This window comes from Neodiprion pinetum, chromosome 2, assembly GCF_021155775.2.
Source record: "Neodiprion pinetum isolate iyNeoPine1 chromosome 2, iyNeoPine1.2, whole genome shotgun sequence".
NCBI classification, from domain to species: Eukaryota; Metazoa; Arthropoda; class Insecta; order Hymenoptera; family Diprionidae; genus Neodiprion; species Neodiprion pinetum.
This window is the reverse complement of record NC_060233.1, coordinates 29,389,731-29,402,698: the sequence shown is the minus strand read 5'-3', so window position 1 is coordinate 29,402,698 and position 12,968 is coordinate 29,389,731. Positions and strand designations below refer to the sequence as shown.

The 12,968-nt window shown below is 38.5% G+C and overlaps 1 protein-coding gene across 7 annotated transcripts in view; it reads left to right on the top strand.

Annotated features, from left to right (window-relative positions):
- The first annotated feature begins 384 nt into the window (after window positions 1–384).
- cnn (phosphodiesterase 4D interacting protein centrosomin) overlaps window positions 385–12,968 on the top strand; it is a 30,745-nt gene continuing 18,161 nt past the window's right edge. For 5 of the 7 annotated variants that reach the window (XR_006881598.2, XR_006881597.2, XM_046612002.2 and 2 more), the window contains exon 1: window positions 3,836–5,284. Coding sequence is in view for 5 of the 7 variants with exons in the window: in XM_046611999.2 (XP_046467955.1) it covers window positions 5,181–5,284 (104 nt within the window). In the remaining 2 variants the exon portion in view is untranslated. Of the gene's footprint in view, window positions 556–3,835; window positions 5,285–12,968 lie in introns of those variants that run through there. The other 2 variants (XM_046612001.2, XM_046612000.2) reach the window with 2 other exon arrangements.

Here is a 12,968-nt window from a genome sequence, read left to right as displayed (position 1 = left end):
GCTGTGATGACGTAATTCACAAAGCGCTTATAATCGAGTGAACCACTTCGGTGAAATTTTCTTCATGCAATAGCGGGACTTTTGAAATTTTAGGTTCGAGCGACTACACCATGTTCATGTTGCAAAAAAAGTTAGTTACGTAAAGGATAATTAACCCACAAATTATTAAATACATGCATTTGAATGCCAAGAGGTTTGACAGGCTAAAAATAACGAGCCCGAGGAAAATTTTAATAGCAACTTCGACTGACTCCTGCATGTTGGTAACCGTGAATTTTGTCGCCATTATTAAAATGCCCTATAGAGAGAACCAATAGAAATCGCGATGCGAGCGACCTCATGTTTGCATTCCGAACCACGTATCTTTCAAATGTTTCGGTAGAATTTTCGGTTAGACGAGTGCATTGTGAGTGGGTTGTAAGGGCGTGTGAATTCTGTCAAGTTTTTATCGGTGTTTTGAATGGAATAGTAATGCCGTAAGGAGTGACGTACCTTCTCAAACATGATTCGTACATCTCCAGACGATACAGAGGCATCGATCAACTATTTTGAGACGTAAGTTTTACACCCTTTATTCTACGCTACTTGTGTGTATATTTACGTAGTCGAGCACGGGTGTACGAAGCGTCAGTCAATGCTTGGCCGACCGGTTCGTTCGTCAGTAGACTGCAATGTTCGTTTACTTGCAGCCGGCAGCTTAGCTATTTTTAACTCACCCCGTTCGTTACTTGTAAATAAAGACAGGATTCTTTTGATAAGTAACCAAAAGTCAGATCGAAACTGGTAAACCACAGCATTTTGACACAATCTTTGTTCTAATGTTAAGCGTGTGTAATACACCGGAAAACTTGTAATAAATTATCATTATTGCTGTGGGATAAAAATACACTATCGGGTGTATGCGACGAGTCAATTAATTCCGGATCTGCCGATGCACTTAGGCTGAAGTGAAATATGACTCAGCCAATAATTGTATTATTTCGGGGTAAGGTTTTTGTTTCGTACCACAAGTTCAGCGCCTGATTTACGCAGTCCCGTGCTACACGTGTAGTGCGAATTGCAACTCTCGCAGGCGCTGTATGCTGTATTTTTCCCTATTTACAATATATCAACAGTCTATGATGGTATTATTAAAGAGGGACGATAGAATTGTTTCAAAAATATAGGAAGACCGATTCTAACTAAGCAGTCATTCTTTTTCACCAAATTCTCTGTTTTCGAAAACTCTCTACATCCTGTATGCAAGCTCGGAAAGGTTTCGATTTTGTCGCCCCAGATTTTCGTACTTCACAACTCTTTGTACGATCAAGTGGATATACGAAACTCCTTTCACAATTTTTTCTTAAGTATAGGGGTGCGTGCTGTGTAACGGAAGTATATGCCATGGTTTGGTATAAAATTTCATACTCATGAATGAAAAATTATCGGTGGATAAAACGAGCCACCCTCATCGTCTGTTATTCGACAACTTTCGTATGATTTGTACCTTATCTTTCTATATGTATACAAAAAGTGAGAAAAAACGATACACGTAACATGTAGAAATTTTCATATTTGTCGTCCAAATTACCGATATATCATGTATATAACTTACATTTGTTTTTAACAAATATACGGTAGAACGTTACCCGGTTCTACGCAGTTCGGATAATCCACGCTTTACTGTATTCAAATTTTATTACAATGGTACGGAGGTCAATTTCTTCTTGATTTTACCTGTTCGAGGATTTGCATGCAAATCTACACCCACCACTGAGGGGGAATCACGACCCCGTTTCCCGGTTCACAAATTTATGCCTGCAGGTATGAAAATTTACTACGTACAGGTATAATAGATCACCATTAATCTGGCAACACCGCGTGTTATACCGAATACGGCATTTATATCTACTCTGGAAACAATTGTCAGGGTAATAAATTTGCCGAGCGATACCATGGAAACCAAAGAACTCTAAAAATAGTGAGTAACGTGCAAAGCCGAGAAATTCCTGAACTTCAACAGAATGAAAGGAGAGAAATTAAAAGTGGAACCCAAACTGGCATCGCAATATGATGAAGTTCGCAACGAAAATGACAAAAATAATCAAGCATCACTCCTTCTTTTTTCTCTCATAACTGTGTAATTATAAATTAAAATACAGTTTCAACAATTCGACGTTACACAATTTCAGCTCAGTACATATCATCATTATTTAATTATATCATTCAGGTGTCGTTCAGAGAGTGCCGTTAAAATCAGGCAACTGCAGCCATAATCGACACGAGTTGAGAGGAGAAAAACGTGGGCGCAACGTTTCCTATGAAGATAAACATATGCAACGCACGTGTTGGTTTCTAGCCTTTATTCTAACGCCTTGCAGCCAATACGTGTGAGCGAGTGTGTCTATACGCACGCTTGCACGACAATCGGGACAGGAAGTGTTTCGTGGCCCTTAAGGGGAAACATGGGTTTTGAAGGGCAAAAAAAAGCCATATTTTCTCTAGTTTGTTTTTTTAATATACTAAATAATTTTATTCGAATTTGAAGCATGTAAAGAAACAACATTTGAATAATATTTTACAGAATTTTCTTGCTAAGATTTTGCAAGTTCGGCCGTTAAGAACTGGTTTATGGAAAAACAAGTATACTCGTGGTGGCAGGAATAACTCATGATAGCTTTAGCTGAAATAAAAAAACGATTTATATTCTCTCAGTAGGTGAGTATAGCTAGTGATTGAATAAAGGATTTTTTTTAAATTGAATATCGAATTTTTGGCAGAGATATATGCAAAACAGCACAACTTTCGGTAAAATCTAGACCACGTATTGCCCTGTAAAATAAATTGTGACCAAAGAAAAAAAATTTCTTACATATAATACATGTATGCACGATGCACATACATACGAGCAATCCATTTTGGACCATGCAGAATTGCGTTAGTAACGGTAAAAATGCGACACGATTTGATTTTTGAGACTTTCGTTTCCGCCGATTCAAAAACCGCAGATATCTTGTTTGTTTGCTAAAACAATTTTTACATTTCAACATTGTACAATTGTACAGTATGAAGATGTCGATTTCCAAGCTCGAGTTCAGCCGCTGTAGCAGCGCGCATCCTCTTTAAACCGCTGCAGCTCAACACTCGCATAATATAATCAGAGCACAAAGGTCACCGCGTCTTAATCGATGCCTCCCTAACTGCGGGCCTCAATATATGTACGATAACAGCGACGTTAAAAGTCATGTGCTCAAAACAGCCTGTCATTTTCCACACCACGAGAATCCATTCCCCTCAAAAGCGTAGCATCTTTTAAATCATTCTACAGTAACCAAATCCACCTTTTGTACACAGGTATACAAGGACCCAACTGATCTGTTACCAGATCAAACTTGAAAAATGAATAAAAAAAAAACGTCTCGAAAGTTTTTTCAAAACGTTTTATATCAGCTCTATCGATCCGCGGAAGTAAAACGCAAAATGCCGAAATGGCATGGAAATTTGTTAGTAAAACAGATTGGAGACAACTCCTGGTAGCGGTACGAGTTAGAGTTTATCCCTCATTACGTAGTTTACTCATCTTCTATGTGTAGAGTATTTTGTTTCTCGCTTTTGCACAGAGATAAACAACTGGTGGGATCAGCGGAGGATATCGACGTCTAAGCGTGTTTTTTTTTTTCTTCTTCTTTATTCCTAATCGTCATTTCTTCTCCGACTGCAGAAAACACGCGTAGAGTGTTCTCCGTTTCAACCAGATTTAACCATGCCGATTGCCGGGGGCGCGTCGACACGGCGCATTCTGACCAATGCGGAGCGTCAGCTCATCGTTCTCGTCAGTCTCGTCAGTTCTCGTCAGTTCTCGTCGAGACGGTAAGCGGTGAGGATGTAGTTGTGTCGGTGCTTGGTTAGTTACACACACGCGTCGATTTCGTATCGGAATATACCCTGTTCGTTGTAGTAATAAATAAAACAGAAAAAAGTACGATAATTTCAATGGAAATGAACGAGCAACGACGTCAAACGATTAGCGTTTGAGGAACGATCGGTGCGGAATATTATTTCCGGTAAAAACTCTGTGCGTTCGCTGTTTCGTCCGGCCCTTAAAGTGTTGTGGTTGGTTTTTAACTACAGGATAAATAATCGCAGACAAAATGGGATATATTGGACCGTTTGTGGCTAATAAGAGATTCATATTCCTCAAGACTGTGATTAGAAAGAATAAATTGCTTCTACAACGTCAATGACAAAGTCGTGACATATCTGCCCGCTACTTTCTGCTTGTTGAAGTTTTTTATCTTAAGAAAAATAGACTCATCGTGTGTTTTACGCAACGTGCATGCCTGCACGTTAGTTAGTTTGTTAACCATATTTTGTGATAATCCTGACAAGGATAATATCCGCCTTCGTAAACGTCTATATACTTTGTCTGACAAACAAAATTGGACAGACGTCAATCTGACCCCCGGACAATTGTTTGAATATAACTTAAACCTCGACCTCTGTTCCGTAATTTTATAAAATATCCATTAGTGCGTACAACAAGCTTTAAACTTTCTTAACACGGAATTTAACTGATAAATTGATTTTAACACCGGCAAGTGATCATAACAATTGCATTGATTGGTCGTGAACTGAATTGAACTATATGAACATTTTTTCCTCGGTTCTCAATCTGTACTAATAATATTAACCGAAAGTGGTTGGATGATTAAAGTTGGATATAAATGCGTAATACTTAATCGTGACAAAACAGGTTTTGAAACAAAAAACAAAAAATAGAACCTTAATATCCTTTTATAAGTAAAGTAATATTTTAATACATTGTTATCATCCGAGTTGTTTGAAGCGTATGTATAATAAAATAAAGTATAAATAATAAAGTCTGATACTTAGTGCCAAAGACTGCAGTGAAGCCAAAAAATATACACTATAATATTATGTAACCAAACAACGTATGTCTATATATATATACACGTATATATATTTCTTGTTATTAATGATAATTGACTATTGATACGAGGAGATACTTGGAACAGTATTAAAGACAAAACTATATACTCATCCACGCGTGATCGGGGAACAACGAAACAAACTCACACTGTGAAAAAAATACAAACATATATACATAGTTTTGTTTCTTTTTTTTTTTTATTTATTTTTTTGAATTTCAAACTGCTACGCGCTTTAACCAAAGAAGGAAGATGTCGTTTCTCAATGGATACTCAACGTACAATTCCCAGTCGCAGAGTGCTACCTCTCCACCGAGAACCAGTATCTGGGGTAGTTCTCACAGCCCATTTCGAAGGTAAGATAACGCTGTTGATAAAGGAAATCATTTGGGGTATCATCATTCGGCCAATTTTATCACGGGTTTCGCTTCGGTACTACAGCGACGAAGAAACGTTTCAATCTTTGACGCGAATTTTTTTTTACTTACAACTTCAAATGATCTTCGTTACTTCGTATGACTATTGAAATATGAACGTAACAAAAAAAAAAATAAAAGTTCGAAATTATCAAATTCCGACTACGGATTCGCGATCAGCGAGCCCAAAAACCCACGAGTAACGAAATCGAGGCGAAAATATTGAGTGGAAAAATGTATGACTGAAAGGGGATATCGTGTGGATTTTCTCCAATTTCGACATTCATCTCCTGATCGAATCATCTCCGTCACATCGTGAACCGATGATACCCTATGACGATATAAACAAAGCGGAGTTATACTCATCCACCCTTGAATATGTGCGCGAACATGTGACACGAACGTGTGACCGTAAAAGTTGCGCAGAGTGAGAAGAGAAGCAGAAGGTAATTGTTTATAACAGGCATTTAACGCAGTTAACAGCTGGTTAATTAATGCTGAGCCTCCTACGCCTGTAATTTACTGTTACAACTGCGACGTATTCCTTCTGCACAGTCCGCGTTCTCTATGTCGGAATCTGCTTTATGCATACGTGATGTAAAACGTCGCAGCGATGTCAGGGACCGATGAAAATTGGACAGCCCCGGTCGAAAATAACCGTAGCTACGCATTTTTATCCGCTAAAAATCCCGTCTGCGTACAAATTGGAATGTTTCAACCCTCCTTATATCCCAAATCAAAAAAACATGACACATCTCTTGTCTGACGGAATTACGCTTTGGATTCTATCTGGCTTTTAAGGAAGAACCGTTGAATTTTTGTCGGTAATCTGGCACGTAGATTAGCTCGTTGTCAAACCGCCTGGCGAGGTGTGGTGTTGTTTCATCGTCAAAAGTGAATCACGATGCATAAGTATTCCCTGAAGTTTCTTCCGCAGGTGTAAACAGGAACGCCTTATCTAAACTGACAAACGTTTACCTTGTTGGAATCATCGTCGTCGTCTGTTCCCCTTAATTGTACATTAATAGGTAATCACGTATTATTTTCTACATCCTGTATTCGAAGGCGCGTGCAGGACATTGACGAAAATGTTGTTGTTGTTGTTGTGTGGCGTTTTCTATTCACCGAATTTTCACCCAATTCTATTGTATACCTAGGTAGGAGTTGGAAATTCTTATTCGATCAACGTGTCGACGCATTTCTGACACCCTGTGTCTAGCTTCAATGCACTTACTCACCGTGATGATTCAGAACCCGAAACTCAATCTTTTACCCCACTGCAATGACAGTCGATTATTGCAAAGAACGTGACGGCGAGACACGCGAAATTGTTTATCGGAAGTGAATTTTAGTAACTCGTAAGCTTGAAATATTTTTGGCAGGATTTTCGATACTTGGAACTTGTCGGGTTCTCACGTCCCTCTTCATTAACGTTTTACGATATAATTGCTTGCTCGATGAACGCATTTTCAAACGAAACACACGTATTTCGTCACGTCTTTTTACATGTACTCGATATCACAAAGAATCCTTCGTCGTATGAAAAGAGAAAAAAATCTCTCGATGCGATGCTGTTGCTCATCAGCATATTATTGAAATTATTTCACGGCAAAATTTCCCACCGTTAGCTTCTACATTACAGAGGCAATACTTTCCCGATGAATCGAATAGGCTTACAATTGAAATCAGACCGACGAATTAACTACACGATGATAAATTGGTGTTACGACAAGGAATAGAATTGTTTCGTTGAAAAATAAATTTCTCATCAATCTCTTCTTTTTAAATCATTTCCACGTAGCTCTTGTCACTTGCTCGTAATCGGTGAATCAAGATAAGTTCCGGGGCATGGAACTCGGGATAAAATATTCGAAAAGATCAGATATCGTGTAGCGAAATTCGTTTCTTCGTTTATCACACGTATTCAATACATATACCTGTAATACTACAGCGCGACGGTGACGTAAGATAACGTGACGTCATTGACGTACGCGCAGAAAGAGGCTCGGAGCACAAACAGAGCAGAGTAAAAAGCAGAGCAGAGCAGAGCAGAGTAGAGACCCAGATCAATACTTGCCAAGGAGAGTTGATGCGGGGAGGAGGGAGCGATGGACCAATTTCTCCCAGCTGCTCTGCTCCGACATTTCACACGTCTTTGTTTTTTTTTTCTTTCTAACTCTGCTGATTATTTTGTGAAACCAATTGAATTTTCGCTTCTTTTTTTTTTTATTTTTTGTTACGTTTCTTTGTATTCGCATGCGCGATGAGGTTAGATTTAAACGTTTCTCGGTTGATCCCTCAACGTCATATGCCTGTCTTATCGATTCTAATTACATAAGTTCATCGCAGTATCGTTTGACGACAGTTCGCGACATAAATTATTGGATCGTTAAAAAATCGCCAACTGTGATGCGAGAGATCGCGTTACACGCTGTATCAAGCTTGGTTAGTGACGGAACAAGGCTAAACATTTTTTTTTTTTTTCGGGGGTAACCGAAACACAAATACGTCTTTGTATCATTACACTGGCGTCGATTACTCGGAATTAAGACGCATCGCAACTCAGCTCAATATTTACACAATGATACGTTACGCGTCTCTGGAGGTTTCGCCGAAAATCAATGCCCGATTTTTTGTTTTGATCTCAGCGATACGCGATTCTTGTTATATACGTTTTATACTCATTGTTAGTATAAGTAACCGTCAATATTCGACTCACGCTTATTTTAATAAGCTTGGATGTTACTGGATGGTGATTTTGGGTGGGTCGCATATATCGGGAGTGAAGAGCACGAGGGTTCTGAACATTGTATATATATATATATAAGTGGTTAAAATCAATGTTCGAATGTCGAACTAAGACTAAGCAAAAAGATCGGATGCGAGGGATGTGCGAACATCGTCGACTTTTACTCTTTCGCTTACAATTAGTATATGATAAGTAGTGAATTGAGTTGTCGATTTTAAAATTGTTCCGGACCATGAATGAACATGGATTAACTCGAATTACTCGTTAGGCGTGATGAGAGATATCGCCAGATTATTTTTTCAATAAATTTTCGGTGTTTTACGTTTCGGTAATTTGAGATTTCAACACTTGCCACTATAGCTGCGAAATATATTTTGCAATTTCAATACTTCATTTTTACGACCTCTTTGAACACCCGATTATTATGTGTGATCACGGATCTCCGGTATTTTTCCATTTTAAGAGATTCAATCACCGACGAAGGACATCATTAGCATGATACGTATGTGATGTACGGCGATCCGGAAATTCAGAGGCAGGATTTAACGAGCACAAAGAGCAAACTATGCGTTTTGATATAAACGATCATTGCTGGTTGCTGGCTTGCATCAACGGTCGGTCCTTTATATTCGTTGAAACTTGGCTGGGATCCGACGTTGGGAACAAGATTCATCAGAAGCCAAGAAACGCTCTCTCTTGCATATCTCTTCCTGGTTAGACTGCAGTTTGTTTCTCCGTAGTCAGAGATAATTATCGTTCGTGAATCTTTCAGCTGAACAATAAGGAAAATGCTAGTATAGCGTCAACTCGTCGAACGCTTCCCGGTTAATCGTTGGTCTCTATGTTCAATTTGTCGTCCAGGGTTGTGTATTTTCATCGTTGAGATAAAGGAAATTTACATGAAATACTTTTATCGCCCAATCGGGATGCTAAAAGCTTGGTTGAAAATTAACGAGGATGTAGAAGTTCGTAAAATAGTTCGATATTCCGTAATTTTACGATCCTTTGACATTCTATCAACCATAATAAAGCAAAATAGATTAATATTTTGCAAACTTGAACCATTCGGAGCCAACGTAAAGTTTTAAAGTAGTTTCTTTTTTTGTTTACAACGTTTCGTTAACATAAACTTTGGTGACTAAAACCTCACAATTACAATTTCCTCTGTTAATCGATGCAAATTACGTTTAAATATTTTCCGAATGGTAAGTTTGTTGGTTACTTTCGTATACATAACAATCTTGAATTAATCATAAATTCCCTATAAAAAATCGAAACGTTTATTGAAATCATTGAATATTTTTTTCATCTATCTAGAGCATAAAATTACAATCTGCATAACTGAAACCGTACAATTTTGCCGTGATAATTTTTCAAAGTTATAACTCGTTACGTTGACAAACCTCGAGTGAAGTAACGAACCCTTAAACGTGTCCGAAGATCGAAACAACATCGTCGATTCGTATTTATTGTTTCGTATGATGTTTGTAATAATCGTTGTTCACAATTTTTGTATTTACTCAATTTTTCAAAAGCACGTTTGTCAGGCGGACGTTTTACTATACGAAGGTTCCTCGTCTGTTGGTGTCTGTTTCTATTTTCGGTTTCCGAGCGTCGCGGCGCCCCCGTGTGTCTTTTAGTATCTCGTCGCTGCCGATGCTCACCTAAATAGAACCGGAGGAAGTTTCTCAGAACTCTCGATTGGGAAGGGATTAAAACGAAGTGAGAGTTGTCCCTGCACTCCGCCACGTCCATGCCCTATAATTAATTATCTTTGCTTCACCGCGAAAATTTCCGCACCCTTCCTCTTGCCCATTTTTTACGTACATCTATTTTGACTTATACCGATAGCTCGATCATTTCTATGGTTCCTATGTTTACTCGCGCTGACTTACGATCAGGCATCGTCGTCATCGTCATCCGCACGTTGACATAACGGGGGGTCAAACTTTTTCTGCCCATCTTATTTCCATTCGTTTATTTACAAAGATCGTACGGTCGTACTGCTGCTGTTTTCACTGGTACAATAAATAATTAAAACAACCGTTATTGTTAGACAACCGAGTGTTGGAATTACGTCAGCTGGGTCTCAGTGTTTACAAATTTCGAATTAAGCACCGAAAACACACGGCTACGACTCAACAAGTCATTTATACAGCTTCCACGAATAGATTTTGCAATAAAATTTTCAACCACACAACAATTCGAGATATAGAAATACAGAGAGAAAAATTTTTCCTCCATCTTCTCTACGCGCAGCTGCTGTTAGAAGTTTGAGAAACAGAGTTGATTTCGTTTCCGATGTTGCGAAACGCGATTAGTAGTTTATTAAAAGGAAAAAATAAATACAGAAAAAAAATTCCCCTATATCATTTGGGTTTTCTCGTTTTCCTGTAAAGAAAAATTAATCACTTCCTCTTGTTTCACAATATCTTGGTCGTGTAGTAAACTCCACTATATAATTATACCTATGTATACGTATAACCGTAGGTTTACGTTTCTGGCAGGTTTCCAATTTTTTAACGCGTCAAAATTAACCTGGCCAATCGCCAGGGCAGTAGTACACCTATAGGGAATAGGTATACAGTCGTATACTTTGTTTTCCTAAAATCGAAAATGAAAGCGGGCGATAAAAGGGCCCTCTGTATGCGCAAATTGCGCTGCGTATAATATTAATACGTGTAGGTAACGAACGAGCTCGAATGCGTTCAACGATTTTTTTTATTTCCCATCTCTTTCCCTTCACCTTCAAAGCTATCACGTGTCGCCGATGCGTCTAGCGCGGCATCTGCATAGCTGCATCTGTATCAGCTTGAGAAGCGAGCTTTCCACCGCTATCGTAACGAAATTATTTCAAGCTTGAAACGGCGGGATATTTTCAGTTTTAATCGTCACAGTCTGCAGTTGAGGGTAAAACCGGCGTTGATTTAACCTCGTTTTTAGCCAATTATTCCGCTTGTATAATCTAACGAGATTCCATCTTCGTTTATCGCTTTTCTTTTTCTTCTTTCTTTTCGCATCGCTTCGGATATGTATATACACGTATATAATATGTATATGTGTTTCAGAAAAGGGTGCGATTGTTTATTAGTTCGAAATCTGTTGATGAAAAATCTCCTCTGATTCTACCTGGCGTTAATAAATCTCATCCATTTGTTTACGCGTTTATAATACCGCCTATGTCGAGAGGGTCCAGCCAACCAGTCACGCAGTTAGCTTTTCTCGAGCTTGCGCGATGCTTTTTGGCACGGAGAGAGGCTGCACGGTTATATCTGTCTTACTTCAGGTATAATTTCACACGAAAAAACTGTGCCTCTGGCCCTTTTTTACACGAAGGAAAGAATCTCCCGTTTTTGAAAATACATATTCAAAATGCAGTAGGTGAAGAAAATTTTTACAATCTAAATGAAAGAGGAGGCCTTCCGTTTGACCCGTGATTAATTTCACAGTAATGATGATGACATCTGGTTAATGCTTTGAGTTACACGTTATTGTGCTGTGTCAATTTTTTTTTAACAAGTTAGTAATCTATAGTTTTCTTGGGATCGCTGATTACGAATCTGAAATCAGATTTCAAAAATTGAATATGCCGGACAAAAATTTGACACTTGATCGAATCTGGTACAAAAAACTCTATGCAGGGGTTTGCGGATTCGCTTATTGAATTCGCTACACTGAATTTTCAAAATCTGATTTCAGATTCGTAATCAGCGACCCAGAAAAATAATAATTTGTGTAAAACATATATACATATGCGTAGAGGGGTAACTTTCTCGGAAATGTATTATTCCTTCAATTTTCACGATTTTTTTCAATCAATTTCTTTCCAGCAACAATAACTCACATTATATCGCAATAATTACTCTCGAGTATTGAAAAGCTATTAGTGTACTGTCAGAAATAGCATAAAACCGCAAAGAATTATGTTTTCAAAGTTCTCTGAAAATACAAAAAATGGATATAAAATAGGTGGTAAGGATACTTACCGCTATGACTCAAAGGGTTAGTAACTTTTACGGTGAAATTGCTCCTAGTGCTAGACTTGATCGATCACACAGATCATTCCAAGCCTCGACTTCCCAGCCTGCAGTTCTGGCTATTGCTGGCTGTTACACCGACTTCCTTCCTTACAGGAGGGTGTTTGTTGTTGGCTATCGTGTTTGATAAATGACCACGATATCGTCGGCCATCAACGGGCTATTCCGCCTCCTTTTATACGTCCGTATCTGCTCTCTGACACGAATGAGTATCCTCGTATTATACACATGACACGCGATTATGCTCCTCCGGCAATCTCTCGTCGTTTCTCCCTATCGTGTGTATTCGTGTAGGTTTGGATGGGTATTTTTGTTTGTCGTGCGCGTTGAGCACAGTGTGTAAAAGTCGTAGAAAAGGGTTTCCTTTCCAACGGTATGATCAAAGCGTTTCCGCATTTCTTCAGTCTTGTTTTCCATCGAAAGCGCATTAGAGCCAAATTTACGACACTCGATTAATTCCTTCCTTCCTCACGTACCAGCCTTAACTTTCAGTTTATTCCATACCGTCTTCGCTCTCTTAGCAATTTTCCTACCGTTGCAACGATTGAAACTCGAAGATTGAACGGTAATCTAATTGTAAATGATTTTTCAATTGTTATATCTTTATATGTAAAACCGATTTCTTTCCTAGTTCCAAATATAATGTGTCGTTGATTTTGTGCTGATTGTGAATCCGCTGTAAATCAGTTACGAACTATGCAAAACAATGTTTTTTTTTTTTGATATTCTCCTATAAGAAAATTCCTTTTCCCCTAATTGTAAGCACAGTTCCAATTATCAGATCCAATTTTCGTTCAAACTGAGTTTGAACTCTGTACAGAAACGCAGCGATAGGTGT